At 38.4% G+C, this 18,500-nt stretch overlaps 1 protein-coding gene across 1 annotated transcript in view; it reads left to right on the top strand.

The window, feature by feature from the left end:
* DNAH10 (dynein axonemal heavy chain 10) overlaps window positions 1-18,500 on the top strand; it is a 48,042-nt gene that overhangs the window by 2,130 nt on the left and 27,412 nt on the right. Inside the window, exons 4-34 of the mRNA XM_031059436.1 lie at window positions 1-101; window positions 539-737; window positions 1,436-1,630; window positions 1,775-1,945; window positions 2,584-2,760; window positions 3,106-3,231; window positions 3,907-4,076; window positions 4,780-4,931; window positions 5,313-5,477; window positions 5,926-6,133; window positions 7,004-7,160; window positions 8,296-8,772; window positions 8,934-9,092; window positions 9,421-9,546; window positions 9,626-9,728; window positions 9,956-10,134; window positions 10,716-10,927; window positions 11,225-11,381; window positions 11,812-12,045; window positions 12,147-12,269; window positions 13,041-13,274; window positions 13,770-13,993; window positions 14,389-14,658; window positions 14,745-14,928; window positions 15,198-15,332; window positions 15,698-15,850; window positions 16,406-16,594; window positions 16,697-16,843; window positions 17,440-17,631; window positions 17,797-17,915; window positions 18,086-18,244. Of these exons, the coding sequence (XP_030915296.1) occupies window positions 1-101; window positions 539-737; window positions 1,436-1,630; window positions 1,775-1,945; window positions 2,584-2,760; window positions 3,106-3,231; window positions 3,907-4,076; window positions 4,780-4,931; window positions 5,313-5,477; window positions 5,926-6,133; window positions 7,004-7,160; window positions 8,296-8,772; window positions 8,934-9,092; window positions 9,421-9,546; window positions 9,626-9,728; window positions 9,956-10,134; window positions 10,716-10,927; window positions 11,225-11,381; window positions 11,812-12,045; window positions 12,147-12,269; window positions 13,041-13,274; window positions 13,770-13,993; window positions 14,389-14,658; window positions 14,745-14,928; window positions 15,198-15,332; window positions 15,698-15,850; window positions 16,406-16,594; window positions 16,697-16,843; window positions 17,440-17,631; window positions 17,797-17,915; window positions 18,086-18,244 (5,597 nt within the window). The remainder of the gene's footprint in view (window positions 102-538; window positions 738-1,435; window positions 1,631-1,774; window positions 1,946-2,583; window positions 2,761-3,105; window positions 3,232-3,906; window positions 4,077-4,779; window positions 4,932-5,312; window positions 5,478-5,925; window positions 6,134-7,003; window positions 7,161-8,295; window positions 8,773-8,933; window positions 9,093-9,420; window positions 9,547-9,625; window positions 9,729-9,955; window positions 10,135-10,715; window positions 10,928-11,224; window positions 11,382-11,811; window positions 12,046-12,146; window positions 12,270-13,040; window positions 13,275-13,769; window positions 13,994-14,388; window positions 14,659-14,744; window positions 14,929-15,197; window positions 15,333-15,697; window positions 15,851-16,405; window positions 16,595-16,696; window positions 16,844-17,439; window positions 17,632-17,796; window positions 17,916-18,085; window positions 18,245-18,500) is intronic.

The raw sequence follows: 18,500 nt of genomic DNA, 5'->3' as shown, positions 1-18,500 counted from the left end.
CACTACAACAAGGACGCGCGCATGGTGCCCTTCTTGGGACGGATTTCCTGGGAGATTTCCGAAAGAGTGCGCAGAGTTGTGGACCTGCAAACACTCTTTAAGTAAGTGCAGGGTTCCTCTTTAACCGGGCTGTATTTATAGAAATATTTTATTATTATATTTGCTTGCTTCCACCAAAGAGGTGTCTGTATTTTGCAGCCATCTGAAGTTGTATTAGAAGTCAATTTATTTTGTAATTTTCATAAATTATTAAATCAGCCCTGAAGATATAGGTTCTTGTCCTCTTTTCTATTGAAAAAACATGAGCCAATAAAACAAATAGAAAGATAGAGGTAAAAAAGTGCCATAAATATAACCAAAATCACTCCTCAAATAATATCGCCTTTCAAAATCACATTGAAAATAAGTTATAAGTTTTGCCTAGATCTTGTATAGTTAGAAGTGCTAAACCAGGGTATATTATTCCAGTGGAGATATGAATTTTTAATCTATAGTATTTCTATCTATAATATCTTAACTCTGTTGATTTGATTAATAGACAAGACACAGCTACTGCAAAAAAGAAAATAACAGAAGCAAAAAACACTCTTGAACAATGGAAAAAATGTTATTTTACTACTTGTATCCAAGTTGAAGAGTCAGGAAGTAAGCGATACTGGAAATTTGATGTGAAAAGTTTATTTGAAAAAACGGATTATATGGTTTCAATCTGTCAAGATCTCTATGACATTTTTCAGGTAGGAATATAGACAGTAAATAGATCGTGTAATCACTGTCTTCTACTGTAGAGGAGATTCTTTTGTGTAGGTGTAGACTTGTTAACAACTTTTAGTTTTTTGTTTGAGACCTGAGTGGTGCCTTTGATTCCAACAAAACTGCACTTAATGCTGGAGGTGGAAATGCTGGAGGTGGAATAACTTTACTCCAGGTACTGGTTGGGGAAAGGTATCACTTGTACATGGTCTGAACATAAGAGACTTGCAGCAACTGTTTCACACATTTATGATTTTCATGGGTTGCCACCTTAATGAGATAGATAAAATACCATTTAGGTATACTATAATATAAAATTTGGCCATCTGTCAGTCTGTGTATTAATTGCAGAATAACATATGAATGGAGAGATGCTGTGTTTAGGCTAATTTAAGTCAGGGTAATTAGCAATATGGACAATCAATAAACTGTGTGTAAAGTGGAGTGAAAGGACTGATAACTGAGTATTATCTGTTACAGCAACTGAAATGCTGGGCTTGTAGATTGTTGCTCTGTTTTTTTCAGTGTCTCATATTGAAATATTTGAAGTTTAAATCATAGCACAAACTGGTCATTCTCTGAGTGGCTGATATTTTTAAAGGAAAAATTTAACAATAATGTGTTTAGTGGCATAAAAAATATTAAAAAGAAAGCTTTATGGTATGTTCTTGTGAATTAATAGGTCGCTGAAGAACTTCAGAATTTATTTATTCCTGAACTGATAACTGTGACAGAAAATCCAAAGGGTGTTGATGAACTACAGAGAGAAGTAAATATAGTAATTAGTCCTATGGAAGACCTGAGCTTTGACCCTTTTAGGGTGGAAAATGCACGTGACTGGGCATTTGTTGTGGAAGAATTCAGAGAAGATGTTGTGGTAGGTACCATATACTGTGATTGCCAAAAAATAGTAAAAATAAGCTTGACTGCTCTTATTAAAAAGTATTTTCATTTTTCAACCCTTTCTTGGTTTTGCAGGATGAATTTCTAAGTGACAGAGTTTGTTTCTTCCTTTGTTTAGGATATTGAAGAAAAGATGACAAGATTTATTGATGAATCTTTTACAACCCTTCGATCAGCAGAAACTGCTTTTGGCCTGCTGTCAAAGTACAAACACCTCCAGATTCCTGAAACTATTAATAAGCAGTTCATTAAAAAGTTCAATGTTGTTTTGGAGCAATATTGTAAAGAGGTATTCAATTTAGGGATTTCTAATCCAGTACATGAAGTTCTTTACCTAATGAAAATCATAAATCTGTATATGTCTAAATACCTGTGTGGTGTCATTTACTATGTAAAAGACTGAAAACTTTTATAAATAAACATGATAATTGCTCTGTTTTTTTGGGACCAAGTTGGAGAAATAGTCTGCTGAATTTGCTGAAATGTTATGCACATCTATATATGTGAGACACTGTGTGGGAGCACTGTGCTCTGAATGCAACAAGGCTTGTGGCTATTCCTGCACCTTGTAAACAGCAGCTCAACCTTCCTGGGAAAACGGATCTTTTTGCCCTACAGCTTCCTTGTCATGACCAAGTTCATGATACAATCAGAAGATGTCATAGATCAACTTTGGAGGGCTAGAATGAATGTTGGGAAGCTTTTTGTATCAGCTGTTTTTTTGATATTTCAATGAACATTAAACGTAAAACAATCTCACAGAACATGCTGCCATAATGGCAGTTCCACAAGATATAGAAATAAAGACAAAATGATTATTTTTATCCTGCTACTGGAATTAGCTTCAGAACTTGTGCTGTGTATCAGACAGCGATCATGGACAAGCAGTGGGAAAATGATTCCTTGCAATATTTTATTGTCTTCTAGGTTGAAATTGTTGAGCAAATCTTTGTTCAGAACCTCAAGGATCCACCTCTGTACAAGAACCATCCTCCAGTGGCTGGAGCAATCTCCTGGTCCCGATCCCTTTCCCATCGGATCAGGCACACCATTACTCTGTTCCAGGAAGAAGAGGAGTTGCTTGCCTCTGAACGTGGACAGGAAGTATGTTGGGTCTTTTGGTACTTGATATATAACTTCTGTTATATGCTTCTAAAGATGTGAAAGTGCTCTAATGTGAGGGGAAGTCTCAAGTCTTTGCACACAGCAAGCCGTGTTAGATGTGAAAACTGAATTGGAACCTTCCCACTGTTTCCCAGGGAGACAGTGATGGAATCAATTACATAATTCAAGAGCCCACATTCTCCACTGTCTGCATTAATTACAGGCTGTTACTTGTTCACTTATCTAATAAAAACCAGCAACCATATTGAGAGACCATGTTAGGGCATGTTAGTTAAACATTTCTCATGATCTTTAAAATGAGTTATACAGAGTTGTTCTTTCTAGGTGCAACAAAAATATCTCCAAGTGACCAAGAAAATGGAGGAGTATGAAGCTAAAAAATACCGTCAGTGGAGAGAGAGGGCAGAACATGTGCTTCCACTGTTACTGAAAGATACTCTACTGACTCTTGTCACTGATGAGGCTGCAACAAATGTTAATCCAGAGACTTCTGAGCAGGTGAAATGTCGGAAGATTGTGTACCAGGCTTCTCTGAGGGGAAAACTAAAACTTACCTGAATGTCAGTGAGAATTTTCTGAGAGTAATGTTTTAAACACAGATTTAGAAAAAAGTTCTGAGCTGAGAATTGTTTGTGGCCCTTTATAAGACATAGTTTCTGAATCACCTGGCAAATGATTGAATGTTGTTTCTCTGTGTGTTCTTCTGTGCTGTAGTTCCTGTTAACTTTTTAGGTTTTGGTACAACATTTTTGGGACATGGCCACAGTTCTTGGGACTGAGGTAGAGGCAGGTTTCCAGCAGAGATCTTGCAGAATCCTGTTCCTACTAAACTTTTGTCTGGCTGAATTTACACTGGGATTTCTGTTGTAACTGGTTGCAGCAGTGTGTAAACAGAGGTGCTTTGGTTTGTTTCTTGTGATTGACAATTGAAAAGGTAGTTCTGTGTAATTTCTGAAGCAAGAATGCTAAGGCTACTATCAAATTTTAAAGGCATTTCCACAAGCTCTGAATGTCAGTCATTCTGACTTTTACCTTCTGCCTTATCAAATGTCTCCAAAAGCTCACCTTTACCTTGTAATGTAAGTTTGTTGCTCCTCTCTTTTCTGCTGCTTTCTTGTGTTGTAGAGCTCTGCAACAGATGAGCCTGTCAGCGTCAGGAAAAGTGTCAGCTTCGCTCTGAATTTTTCTCCTGAAATCCAAGAGATTATCACTGAAACAAAGTACATGGAACAGCTAGGGCTTCCAGTCCCAGAAATGGCGAGATACGTGGCATTACAGGAAGACAAATACCTTAGGTAAGGCTGTAACAGAATATCTCACATACAGGCTTATGGCTGCATTTCAAGTGATTTCACTCCAGGATCAGACCCTGAGTCATCACATTTTGGAAACATGAGACCCCTTAGTGATTATTTTTTTTAAGGGTACAATTTCTAATGGCCATATTGCACTGATAAGCTTTTCTCTGACACTGTTTGCATCCTTTATGCTGTAGGATTGTTATACAAATTAACAACTTGTCCAAACCTGAGAAGAAAATAATTTGCAATGAATTGTTTCTGACATTTAGATTTAAGCTCATTTAAACACACTATTGCATTCTTCCTGTACAGCCTTGGGTAAGTCAGTTGTGTCTAAATTGTCACAGACATTTAGCACACAGATGTGCCAATAAATTCCTAAATGGATTTTAAAGTTGACCTGTTCAGTTCACCAATGTGCTGCAAACTGGGGCTGTCTCCATAACTTTTGAGATGGGGCAGGAGAGGTTTGTCCAGCTGCTATTGGAACCATATGAAACTTTTCTTTGTTTTCAGTGGGAAATAAATTACTTTTATAATCAATAAGTATTCACTGGTTAGTTCTGCAAATTTTGCTTTATATGGAAGTCTGAATATAACGATGGAAGTTCTCTGCTCTTTGATGGAGTTTGTGGCCGTTTTTCAAGAAAATAAGAATTTTTGTGTTTTGAGTTTTTGTGTTTCTTACATTCCTTAGGTACACAAATAAAATGAAAGTCATGCTGAGTCGCTATCACAAATTAATGGAGATGATGAATGAAGCAGAAACCAAACTTCTTGATCACCAGGTCAAAGAACTCTGGAGAATATTGAAAGCAGGACACAAAAGACTCACATGGAAGTCTGTAGGTAATGGAGATACTACTTTGAAATGGCCTTAGACGTTTGTTTTCCGTTTAAAACATCTCCTCAGTTGTACTTTTTATGATGGCAGAACATATGATCCATCCTCTTGCCACAGGGGCAGAATAGCAGGTTAGACAAACTCTGATCCAGGAGATATTTCTTGTGTTTTTATTATATTTAAAATGCTGGAGATGGTTAGAAACCCTTAGCTAAAAACTGTAAGGGAGCAAGATGAAGAATTAGCTGAGAAAACATCTAATCTATGATTTTGCAGAACCTTGGGTCATTCTTAGAGATAAAACATGTCTGGTTGTGGCAATTTTGATGCATTGATGAAATACTTGTTAAAAGAGAAAAAACCAAATGGTTTTGATTTATTTCAAGGTATTGGTGAATTTATTGTCCAATGTACACAAACCATTGGGAGATTAGAGTTACTTGTACATCAGATTCATCAAATTTCTGAAGACATAAGCAATAAACTTCAGTCCATAGAATCAACAAATCTCTTTAAGTTTCCACATTCAAAAAATGGTGACAAATGTCCTGGTAAGTCTTTATATTTTCATTTCCAGACTCTGTGGTATTTTATTTTTCTCTATCTGCTACTTTGTGGGTTTAGTTGCTAAGATCAACTCTTTTAATTGCTACCAAAACTGGCTATAGTAGTAATTCAGGGTGTAACAGAGGATGGAACTGGTTTCCTCAGATGGAAATGGCAGCGAGCTGGTTGTCTGCCAGATCTCTCTGTCACTTGAGTGGATGATGGATCAAATTTCTTTCAACACTTCATAGCTGTAAAAAGGTTGCTATTAAATAATTGAATCAGATTAAAATCCATATTTCAGAGGGCTGAAATATTAATAAATTAAGATATTTTTTATCATTATATAAGATCAATTTCATGTTCACAAATAAAACTCAGGTATACACTTCCAGTGTATAAAACTGTTAGATCTTTTGCAGTTAATAATGCTAGTTTTTGTATCTGTTTTAGGAGCAAAAGAATTTTTTGACTATGTTAAGTGTGAGCAAGCAAAAGATGTGGAACAACTGGTTAGAAAGTATTCTGCAATTCCACAATTGCTAATAGAAGTGGAAAGACGAGTTGCCTATACAAACAGTGGCAAATCTCCAAAACTGGCTTCCTATTATGCATATTGGGAAAACAGGATTTATCAGGTGTTGATACAGTTAATTGTGAAGTAAGTGAATTGTTTGCTTAAATGAGTTTCCAGTCGTCTTCAGGTTCTCCTGGATCTATTGATGAGTGTGTGTACTGACATTCTGTTTAAACCCATCAGTGACTTACAATTTGTGGAAGATTTGTATTTCTACTGATTTTTTCCTGTGAAGAATGGAGAACTGATAACAAGGTACAGAGGAAACCCAGATTCTGAACAAATTAATATTGGCATGTTGTTGGCAGAAGAGAGAAACAAGACACGTTTGCTGCAATGTGTGTAGTTGCACTTCCCTAGTTTATCTCTAAAATCCAGGTTTTATTCTCCTAAAGAACATGATTTTGAGAACTTGGTGTCTGGGTGCCAGGTGCCTCCCTGTGCTGCATGGGACATGAGTCCAAGAAAAATTATTTTACTTGTTCTGCAGTGGCTGAGGCCAGTGCTGCAACAAGGCATTATAAAGGCTTCCCTTACAAGCAAGGTGTTTTTGCAATACAGCATTGCAGCTCTATTGTAAAATCTATCTAAGCTTTCCACCTCTTCTTCCCATCATCCTTGTTCTGGAATCTGATCCACGCTCAGATGACTTTGCCATGATTGCTTGTCTGGGCTCTTGCAGTGAAGTTGACCACAGTCGCAGGATCCTTTTGCGCCAAAATATCTCCATTCATTCCTTCCAACAGCTTCTTTTAGCAAGTCAAGCTTTTGCATTACATCAGTTTAGTGGGACCGTTTTTCTCCCAGACACATCAGTGTTTCCAGCTGGCATCAGTGATAACTCAGCTTGCAAATCTAAGCATACGCTTGAAAATTGCAGCCTTTCTAGGGGCATTTTCCTGGGGGCAGCACCTGATTATTTCTATCTTTGATGCTATTTTTTTTCTTTCTCAGGAATTTACAGGCTTTTAATGCAACTATTCTTGCAAATGTGCCACTGTTACAAGTAGAAGCTGTTTTATCTGCTCCTGAGATAACTCTGCAACCTAATGACAGTGAGATTGAAAAAATGACTATGCAATCTATCCAAGACTGTGTTGAGGTCACTAAGGTGATTTTTGATAAAGATTTCTTTTTGTTTCCAGAATTTGCTTGTGATTATAACGAAACTAATCTTATTTTGTGCTTGGGTAAGCATAAATGTCAAAGGGGAGATTCATATTGCTTTATCTTGAAATCAAAATATCCAGTACATTGTTCTAATTTTACAGACTGTCCTGATTTTACAAACTGATGATCAAGGGAAAAAAATCCATATGATTTTTACTCAGGTACAATTGTTGATGACTTTTTAGGAGTTTTGGCAGTGTAAGGACATGATTTGGTTCTATAAATCAGCATACATCAGAAGGAAGTACTTCTCAGATTGCACTGCAGATGTTGCTTTCTGATGTATGAATAAGCTGGTAGAATAAGGAACATGAGTGGCCTCCTCTACATTACATTACATTAGAAGCAGCAGAAAAAACAGTTCAGAAAATGTTGGAGAATGGCATCTAGGACAGCAAATACCTAGATTAGGTATCTAACTTAACTGGCAATGGTGTAGCATAAGTGGTTTCACACTGAATTGCTTTCCTGAAAAGAAGCCAAATAATGTGACAATGTTCCTGACCTCTGCTGATGGACAAATGATTCCAGATGTCACCTTAAATGAATGAATTTAGTTTAAGTGTGCTTTTTCTTCTCAGATTTGCTGTTGTTCTCTACTGCTGCATTCAGACTGTTTGAGCCAATACCTTTTCCTCTCTGTCATGCTATAATCAGGAGAGATTTTAGAAGCAGATTGAGTAATGCATGGAAAAGTTTTGTTAGGATGAAATGAACTCTTCTCAAGTTGATGGGAAAGTGTGATCTCTTTTTTTGCTGTCAGAAAAACAATTGATTTGAGAAATCATTGATACCACTTCCTACATTGTGTACTAAATAATGGTGAACTCCTTCACTGAAAGGGAAGAAAGCATTGGAACAGGCTGCCCAGGGAAGTGGTGGAGTCACCATTCCTGGAGGATGGGTAGATGTGGCACATGAGGGCATGTATGATTTAGAGGGTGACTTGACAGTCCTGGACTGCTTGGACTCAATGATCTTAGAGGGCTTTCCAACCCAGCTGATTCTATGAATGATTTAACTAAAATGACTCAACAAGGGAACTGTTTTCTGACCCTGTCTTTAAAACTCTCCAGCATTTCGTACGATGGATGCACGGTACGTGCATTGAATGCCCTCCTCAGCACGTCAGGGCGGATGAAGTTGTCACTTTCAGCTTTTACACTGACGTCTCCCAGAGCCCTCTGGTAATTGAACAGGCTGTTCTCATCACTCAGAATGTCCAAAATCTCCTGGAATCTCTCAGGAAGTGTTTGAACCAATGGAATAAGTATGACCAGCTGTGGAAATCAGACAAAGACGCAGTCCTGGACCGTTTAGCTGCAGAAAAGCCTCCCTGTGTTGTCTTTGATGAGCACTTGCAGTTCTATATGATGGTAACTCAGGAAGTAGCTCAAGGGCCCTTGGTTAAAGATGAACAATTTATCAGGCTTCAGCTGGCTCCTTTAGCCTCTGCAGTGCAGGAGAATGCTAAAAGCTGGATGATGTCACTTGGGAAGTTGCTTAATGAGTTAGCAAAAGAGGAGCTCCTCAGCCTTCAAGATGAGATTCAGGTAGGTGTTTTCAGTTTGGTTTTTTTTGGTTATCTTTATCACATAGACTAAGAAATGAATCTGGCATATTATTTGTTTGTGTTTTGTGTTTGACTCATTATTGTAATTCTGACAATTGCTTTGTCAGTCTTGATTCTGGAAAGGATCTTTACTTTTTACAGAAATTATCAGAGAATCTGAATAAACCCCCTGAAACCCTGGATGATCTCAGAGTTGTCCTGGGCGCATTTGCAGTGGTCAGAGACATTGCTGTTGAGGTGGAACTGAGATACTTGGACATTGGGGAGAGATACAGAACTCTTGAATTGTACAATCTTCCAGTAAGTGCATGTCTCATCAAACCTTTCTGATCTGAGCTAAGGGCACAGATGCCTCACATGTGAATGAAGAAATATTTTCCTTTTAAGATGTGTTACAGAATTAGTGTTATTGAGGTTTGAAGGGATGTCTGGAGATTCTGTAGTCCAGACTACCTTCTCAAATCACTCTGCCCACTTTAAAATGGACATATGTCTGTTTAAATCTGATTGTCGCTTCAGTATTGGTTTTGTGTTTTGCAAATTTGTAATGTGAACACATATTCCTCACTTTCTTGTGAAAGTGTGTGTCTATTAAACCTTGTGAGAGGTGCTACTTGTTTTGTTTTAGGTACCTGAAGAAGAGCTAGAGCAATCTGACAGTGTTAGGGAAGCGTGGGAGACTCTCCTTATGGAGGCAGCAGAAATCACTCGCAACCTAGATTGTAAAGGAGGTGTAAAAGAAGCATTCACAAAGGTAATACTTGTAATTAGTATAGAAAACAATTAGAAATGGAAACTGTTTAATAGAACTGTTTAAATGGTGTTCTTTTTAGGTGACAGAGCAACAAATTGCAGACTACAGCAAAGAGACAGAAGATTTTCTCCAGAAACTCTTGACTGAGGGGCCTGGTGTTGTTGGAGATGATCTTGATAAAGGTAGATGGACTAATGTGTGTGATGTTTTGAAAACATTAGTCTTCAGACAATTCGAACTTTATGTCAAACAAGAAAATTATGCTTTCCTTATTAATATACAAACTCATCAGCTGGGAATGTGAACATTTTTAGTACTGGAACATTCACAGACTATATGCAAATTCTGTCTTATTTCCCATGACGATCCCTGTGATGATTTATCTGTAAATTTCCCTCTACTTTCCCAGGACTAGAACTCATGGCTCTGTTTGAAAAAGAATTAGCGAGACTGGAAGAAAGGCAGCGGGAACTGGGCAGTGCTGAGAAACTTCTGGGCATGCCAGGAACAGTGTACCCAAACTTATTAAAAGCACAGCAAGATGCAAAAGCTATGAAGCAGGTCTATGACATTTATGCAGAACAAAAAGTGAGTGTCACACTGAGTCTGCAGGGATGCAGACGTATTCATGCACAGACACACAGCAAAGATGGGGACAAAAGAAGAGGCTGCATTGCCCCCTAGTTACTGTCAACTCTGAACCCTTTGCATGGAATAATCTATGCCCTGTGAAATGATTTTAATATCATTAGTGCAGCACTATCAGTGTCTCCATGGTGGACCAAACACATCCTCTCAACAGATGGGAACAGACTTCTCCCAGCCTCTAATAATTGTTGGATGCCATTTTACAGCACATGGTTCTTGATCAGTTCAGTGAAACTACGGATATAGGATGTGTACAGGTGACAGTGGGTATCTCAGGCTTTAACTATTTTAAAGAAGTTTTATTTTTTCCAAAATTTAAATGCCCTGTAAAGTATGGTCCTGTTCTCCATATTCCCTTTTTACTATATTTTATGCAAGTGATTGTGTTTGGCTATGAATCTGTCCTGGACATGACCTTGTCTCTCCCTATGTTTGTAAAATGTTAATATAATTACCTTTTGGGGGTCAAAACTAAAAGGAATATGATTTTTTTCCCCCCTTCTTAATGTCCTTGTTTGCAGGCAGCTAAAGAGAAATGGTCTAAGACACTCTGGATAAACCTCAATGTCAAGGTTCTTCAGGATGGAACCGAAGGATTTCTGAAAGCTGTTCGGAAGCTGCCCAGACAAGTGCGTGGTATGGCAATATGTAAGCAACTGGATAAAAACCTGAAGGCTTTTCTAAACTCCATTCCTTTGTTGCTTGATTTGAAAAATGAAGCTTTAAGAGAAAGGTTTGTTTTGATTTATTTGTATCACTATATATAGAAGTATTTGATGTGTTTTGTTAGAACTTTCAGTTTCCATTACTGGGGTCATGCCATGTCCTGGAGTTTAGAAATGTATTTCTGCCTAGTGAACTTGTGTAATAACATGGAAGGTGCTGCAATGACTCGAATAATTTATTTATTCAGACTAGTAGTTCTTATTTAAACAGCAGAATGCTTAATGTAAGTTCATTATTATATGTTACAGTTGTTTTTGTTTTTTACTGTATTATGGTGTTAAACTGATGTGTCAATTTAAAACAGGCATTGGGAAGACCTTATGGAGAAAACAGGAACAAGGTTTGAAATGAAAACAGAAACATTCACTTTGGAAAATATGTTTGCCATGGAACTTCACAAATACACCGTGGTTATCAGTGATATAGTTGGAACTGCTATTAAAGAACTTAGCATTGAGAAGGTAATATATTGAATTATAGAATCATTGTAACACCAAAAAGACAAGGATGACAACAATCAGTTTTATTTAAGGTTTTTAAATTGGCATAACTGCAAGTTTGGCCATCTTCAGGGAGCTGCCATGAGCTACATGAGCTGGGATTTACAGCTCTGTTAATGAGCTCCTACTGGCACAGGATCCTTGCAGAATTGGGTTTGGCAGCAGCATATTGGATTTCTATGATTATACTAAGAAAGTTTGTCCTATGAAAATGGATCTGAAGAAGGATCAACTCTCTTGCTATCATTCTTTGAAATAGATTGGTTCTTTATAAACCAGAGTTAGAAAATCTGCAAAAAATTATCTGAATTCGCTGTTTCAGTTTTTTGCTAAGATTATAGACCTCCAGTTTTGAAGACTGAAATATGCGTTTTTTTATGTTCACATGCAGGGACTGAAGGAAATAATAGAAACGTGGGAAAATATGAAATTCCCTGTAGAAGTGTACACCAAAGGCACAGAGACACGAGGCTTTATTCTGGGATCTGTAGAGGAAATTTTAGAGACTCTTGATGACAACAATGCCAATCTTCAGAGTGTTTTGGGCAGTCGCTTTGTGGGTCCTTTTCTTTCAACCGCTCAAAAATGGGAAAAAACTCTGTCATTGATTAGTGAAGTAAGCGAGGTAGGAGGAAAGTGCTGGACTAAATAATTAATGTTTATTACTTATAATCCAAATTTTCCATTGCATTTCTGTTTCCTCTGATGGTAACATTTGATTTGTAGATCTGGTTATCAGTTCAGAGAAAATGGATGTACCTGGAGAGCATTTTTGTTGCTGCAGATATCAGAGCACAGCTTCCGGAGGAAGTCAAAATGTTTGACCGTGTAGACCAAATGTTTAAACAGGCAAGTAACTGACTTGTGATCAGCATATTTAGTGCATTTTGCTTCCAGTTCCATAGTTACTTATAGTCTTTTGTGATGTGTAATACTGAGAATGATGTGCTATAATTAATTGAATATGAGATTAGGGAACCCAGGAATTTTCTGGTTTACTTCACATCTGTCATAACCAGCAGACTTCTCCTGATTTAGCTGAGATGGGCAGATGTGAGATCCTTGGCTGGCAGTATGGAGTAGGCAGAATCTCCTTTTCCTTTCATTGTTTACGACTTTTTACTTTTACCTTGGTAAGAAGCTTAGATATGTTCCTATTGATTGAGGACCTATGTAGATGCTAAAAAGGCTTTCCTGCTTCATGCCACTGTTCCCATACTGAACACATATTCCTGGTATGAATATGGCTGACTTACTTCCCCATGTGCAAAATTGAGAGAGTGCTGTGATTTTGAAATATGATGTTTGATCACTCCGTGAAGTACCATTGTGTACAGGAGCAGAGTCAGGTATGTGCTTAAGCTGCCCTGACTGGGGATACAGGTTTGTTGGGCTTGCACTTGCTTTTATAGTTCTATCTCCATAAACACACTACCTTCATGTTTTCGTACAGCACTGCAGCACCACAAAACCATTTCAAAGCCATTTCAAAACCTTTGATTCACTTCTATAAGGACTTGTACTGCTTGTGCTGTTTGCATGCTTTGTCATTAATGAAATATAATTTATATAACCTATTGCTGTTCAACATTTTCTAAACTCCCTTTTCTCCCTGTATAGATAATGGAAGAAACTGTAAAAGACCCGACAATAAAAAATTGCTGTGAAGTCCCAAATCGTCTATCAGAACTCCACCATATAAACGATGTGCTGGAGAAATGCCAGAAAAGCTTGAATGATTATTTGGATTCCAAGAGAAATGCTTTCCCCAGATTTTTCTTTATATCTGATGATGAGTTGCTCAGTATCCTTGGCAGCAGCAGTGCACTCTGTGTCCAGGAACACATGATAAAGGTACAATGTCTGGCTTTCCACAGTGTCTTGTGCTTTTAAGTGCTTTAAAAAGTTTAACAGACTGTACTGTACATACTCATAAGGATGCATGAATATTTTTTGCATACAAGGAGAATCCTGGCAGCATCTTGAAGAAGCTTCTGAATAACCAGGTCAGATCTGATGCACAGTCTCTGCTGCCTCTCACGCTGCTTGGTAGCAATTATGGTAGAGGAACATTCATGATACACCAGAATGATCTATCATTAAAGAACTTTACTCACAGATTGTAGCTCCTCCTAGCTCTTATTTTCTAGGGGGAAAAAAAAATCAATGTCATTTGGGCCTGATTATTTTCTTGATATTCTGCAGTTCTGCTGCTGGGCTATACATCAGCATTTATGTTTGATTACTTAGGAGTCAGATCCATTTCTCTGGAGGAGAGCTGGGGCTGCATACGTTTACATTTGGAAGCTTTGTTTCTAAAATGTGAATTTCTTTGTTGGTACATTTCAGATGTTTGATAATGTAGCCTCGCTGAGGTTTAAGGACGGTGACAATGATGAGAAAATTGCCACAGCCATGATCTCAGCAGAGGGGGAGGTGATGGAGTTCAGGCAGGATGTCCATGCTGTGGGCAGAGTGGAGAACTGGATGACAGTAGTGCTGGAGGAAATGAGACGGAGCAACCGGCGCCTCACCAAGGAAGCCATTTTTCGATATTGTGAAGACAGAAGCAGGTGAAACAATCAGTGTCAAGGGTAACACAAATAACCTGATGTGTTAATGATATAGAAAAGTTAAGGCATCATTTTACAATTCCTGCACAATTTAGTCTGTATTTCTCTATGTGGAGGGATATGAATACATTCACATGCACTATTTTAACCAACCATGAAGAATGCATAATCTCTCATATTTATTTCCCTAAATCTTGAGTTATATTTTTGGTGTTGTGTGTTCAGTAAGTTTTTCTCACAATGGATACCACTTGGAAATTTTATACCTGGAACAAACAGCTTTTCTATCAGAATATTTTCTAGGCTTTTGAAATCTCACAGCATACTTTGATAGAATTCTGTGTATTTAAAATTAACAGTAACTCAGCCTCCCTCACTGTATATGTTTTCCATAGAGTTGATTGGATGTTGCTCTTCCAAGGCATGATGGTGCTTGCTGCTAATCAAGTGTGGTGGACTTGGGAGGTAGAGGATGTCTTTAGGAAAGTGAAAATGGGAGAAAAGCAGGCAATGAAATTTTATGCTAAAAAAATGCACAAGCAAATCGATGACCTGGTTACCCGCATTATGATGCCCTTGAGCAAAAATGACAGGAAAAAATACAACACTGTTCTCATCATCGACGTGCACGCCAGAGACATCATTGATATATTCGTCAGAGACAGGTAAGCACCACCTCCAACTCCTGAGCAAACACCAAATCTAGGAGTTGTACTGCCATCCTCTAGGCTGACGTGAGTTCTGTGTGCAGCATTCTGCAGGCTCAGGAGTTCGAGTGGGAGAGCCAGCTGCGGTTTTACTGGGAGCGCGAGCCAGACGAGCTGATGGTGCGGCAGTGCACCGGCGCCTTCTCCTACGGCTATGAGTACATGGGGCTCAACGGGCGGCTCGTCATCACCCCGCTCACCGACCGCATCTACCTCACCCTCACACAGGTACACCCTCAGGGACATTGTGCTAGCAAGCCCCTGTTATACTTAGGCACATCCTGGTTTTATTGCCTCTTCCTGCTGTCTCCCTGTGTGAATGCTAAGATGTTTGAAATCAGTTGTGATATCCTTCTCACCTCATTGCTGCAAAGACAATGTAGAAGGTGTTCACAAAGTTTAAAGTTTTTGTACCCAAGGATTGATTTGTGCTTTTGTTACCAACCTAGCATAAATCTAATTCAAGCTGTGCTTTGCTTTTTGGTTTGTCTTCAAAGGCTCTATCAATGTTTTTGGGAGGAGCACCAGCAGGGCCGGCAGGTACAGGGAAGACAGAAACAACCAAGGATCTGGCCAAAGCACTGGGCTTGCTATGTGTAGTGACAAACTGTGGAGAAGGCATGGACTTCAAAGTAAGAGTTAAAGATCTATGTTCTCTGATAAAATGCCAATTTCCGCTCTTTATCAGTGCCCAGGATCAGGACATACTCTGAACTTCTACATAAGTATCTCCCTTAGAGATACCATGCTGTTTGATAATTATATTTAGTAAAAAGTGTTGATTTTTAATAAATTTCTTAAGGAATTTTAGGCCCTTTCAAGCAGGGAAGCAATGACAGTATGATATGTTTATGATAGGCAGTCTGCACTTGGCAAGTAATTATTGCAAGACCAGAGGTTTATCCACCATTATGTATTTTAGCGTGTTCCAAAGTTTTTTGATGCTGAAAGTTTTGCACAGTCAGTGTTGAGAAGTTTTTCTTGTTGTTCCTTTTAGGCAATGGGTAAAATTTTCTCAGGCCTTGCCCAGTGTGGTGCATGGGGATGCTTTGATGAATTCAATCGCATCGATGCTTCCGTGCTTTCAGTCATCTCTTCCCAGATTCAGACAATCCGAAATGCTTTAATGAATGGGTGGAAAAGGTTTCAGGTAAACATTAAAAAAGAGAAGTAATTGTGAAGGCTAATCTTGGTTTTCAGGGCAAGATACAGGGTTAGACCCTGTCGTTAGATCAAAGGGCTGCTGCTTCTGTATTTTGTTTGTGGTGAGCATTTCAAACTCCAGAGTATGTGCTTTTGGTTTGAAAGATGTTAAATCCTTGCTGATTGCCTAATCCTTTGCTAGGTTGTTCCTTTGTGAAATGAGATAAAAGTGATCTTGATAGGATAATAGCAAGTAAATTGTGTGATAGTGTAGTAGTAATGAGGAACAGCAGTAATTTAACTTGATGTGGATTGTGAGGCTTTATTTACTGATGCATATTGGAATTAAAAAACCTCAGACTGAAAATTTGAGGCTTGTGAAATATCTTAAAGAAGGTGCATTCATCCCATTGTTTGTATCATGATGACTTTCTAAAGCTAAATATTTTAGCACTTTGTCCTAAGTGGGTGTCCCAGTATTATTGGTTTTCTCTTTGAGCAAATAGTATTATTTTTTTTAGTTCCTAATTCACATTGTTCTAATGTTTTCTTATGCCTTTAGTTTGAAGGACAGGAGATTTCCCTTGACAGCCGTATTGGTATTTTCATTACAATGAATCCTGGTTATGCTGGCCGGACTGAGCTCCCTGAGTCTGTAAAAGCTCTGTTCAGGCCCGTGGTTGTTATTGTACCAGATCTTCAGCAGATCTGTGAAATAATGCTATTTTCTGAAGGCTTCCTTACAGCAAAGGTAAGAAGATTCTGTTGTTACCCATACCCACGTACCCACCCATGTTTGCATGGCTGGTAGCAATGTCCACATTTGTGATCATTTAATTTAAATCTCAAACAGGTCCTTGCCAAAAAGATGACAGTGCTGTACAAGTTGGCAAGGGAACAGCTTTCTAAACAACATCACTATGATTTTGGACTGCGGGCCCTTAAGTCAGTGTTGGTAATGGCTGGAGAATTGAAAAGAGGATCAGCAGACCTCGATGAGGTAGATTTGCTGCTTAGTTACCCTGGGCATAGAATCTTTTTTTCATTAGAAAGGTAATGCGTTTCCCCATCTGAAGTAGTTTGTCTGGTTTGGAAATAGGAACATTGGTGTTATTTGTCTCATTATTTCCCTTTGTTCTTTTTGAGTTTTGTTGTGCTTTCTGCCATTGGAACTGCAGTCAAAGTACGGAAATCTATGGAAAATGAGATATTTTCCTGCTTATTAAGTCCAGAATGCAAATAGCCAGATGAGTATCTCTGGATAAAAAAACTGGTTTATGAACAGTGAGTGCTCCAGCTTGGGGAAGCTGTGGTGTGGGCCACTGCAGCCATTTGGCATTTGATTAGCATGGTAGGAAAAGGCAGTGTATTATTCTTGATATGCTTAATCCATAGTTATTGATATGCTAGTTATTGATATGCTTAATCCATATAAAATAACCTCTGTTGTTTCCACTAGGAACTGATGACAAAAAAACATTCTAAAAGCTGCACTGAAATAATTGAGCAATAGTTTTTAAAGATTTAAAGTTTTGAAGTACCCCATTTTATCTAATAAATATTTGGTAAAGATTGATTTTGCTATGTTTTGTCTAGGATGTTGTACTAATGAGAGCTCTGCGAGATATGAATCTTCCTAAATTTGTATTTGAAGATGTACCTCTCTTCCTTGGCCTAATCTCTGACCTATTTCCTGGCCTGGATTGCCCTCGAGTCCGCTACCCTGACCTTAATGATGCTGTAGAACAAGTGCTGGAAGAACGGGGTTATATTGTTCTACCAGTCCAGGTATAAAAAATATTAATTGCTTGAGGTTTTGTTGTAAATGTGAGGCTACAGGTGCACTGTTGCACTCTGGGGTGGTTCCAGGAAAATTTATCTGATATGGACCCACTGCTAACCTTGTCCACAGAGTTATGACAGCAATCTACTGAATCCGTGTTTATTTTTCAGGTGGATAAAGTAATTCAGACGTATGAGACAATGTTAACTCGTCACACCACAATGGTGGTTGGACCTACTGGAGGTGGCAAGACAGTTGTTATTAAAACCTTGTGCCAGGCCCAAAACAAGTGAGTGTAGAATGTAAACCAGGCTGTAAAATGGCACAGTCTGTATTACTCAGCCCTGTCCAGCCATGTCAGGATCAGCACAGGATCAAGAGCTGCCCAGGGTATTTGCTTGGGTTAGCATGAGATGATAGTGTGACATTGTACTGTTGCTTTTCTTGCTGTATCTTTAGGCTGGGATTATTGACAAAGCTTTACACACTGAACCCTAAAGCTATGAGTGTGATTGAGCTGTATGGGATCCTTGACCCTGTCTCACGAGACTGGACAGATGGAGTCCTCTCAAACATTTTTCGGGAAATCAACAGACCCACTGACAAGAAAGAGAGAAGGTAGGCAGCTAGAAATCATAGTGGTGGTTTTGAGATCCTAGGGTTTACATAAATTAAAAAAAAATTGATATGGCACTAAAAAAAACAAATGATAAATAAGTAGAAAGTGTCCAGGGCTCTTTCTGTCTCCTGTGAGTTCCTAGTCTCAGTGAAACAATGCAATTATAAAAAATGAATGGTAGACTTCAAAAACCTGAACTAATAAAGGCACCATTGTTGACACTTCTGAATTCAGAAATATGTTAGGAAAATCAGA

This window comes from Geospiza fortis, unplaced genomic scaffold, assembly GCF_000277835.1.
Source record: "Geospiza fortis unplaced genomic scaffold, GeoFor_1.0 scaffold145, whole genome shotgun sequence".
Classification (NCBI taxonomy): Eukaryota; Metazoa; Chordata; class Aves; order Passeriformes; family Thraupidae; genus Geospiza; species Geospiza fortis.
Note: the sequence above shows the minus strand (reverse complement) of the source record. Positions and strands in the feature narration are given on the sequence as shown.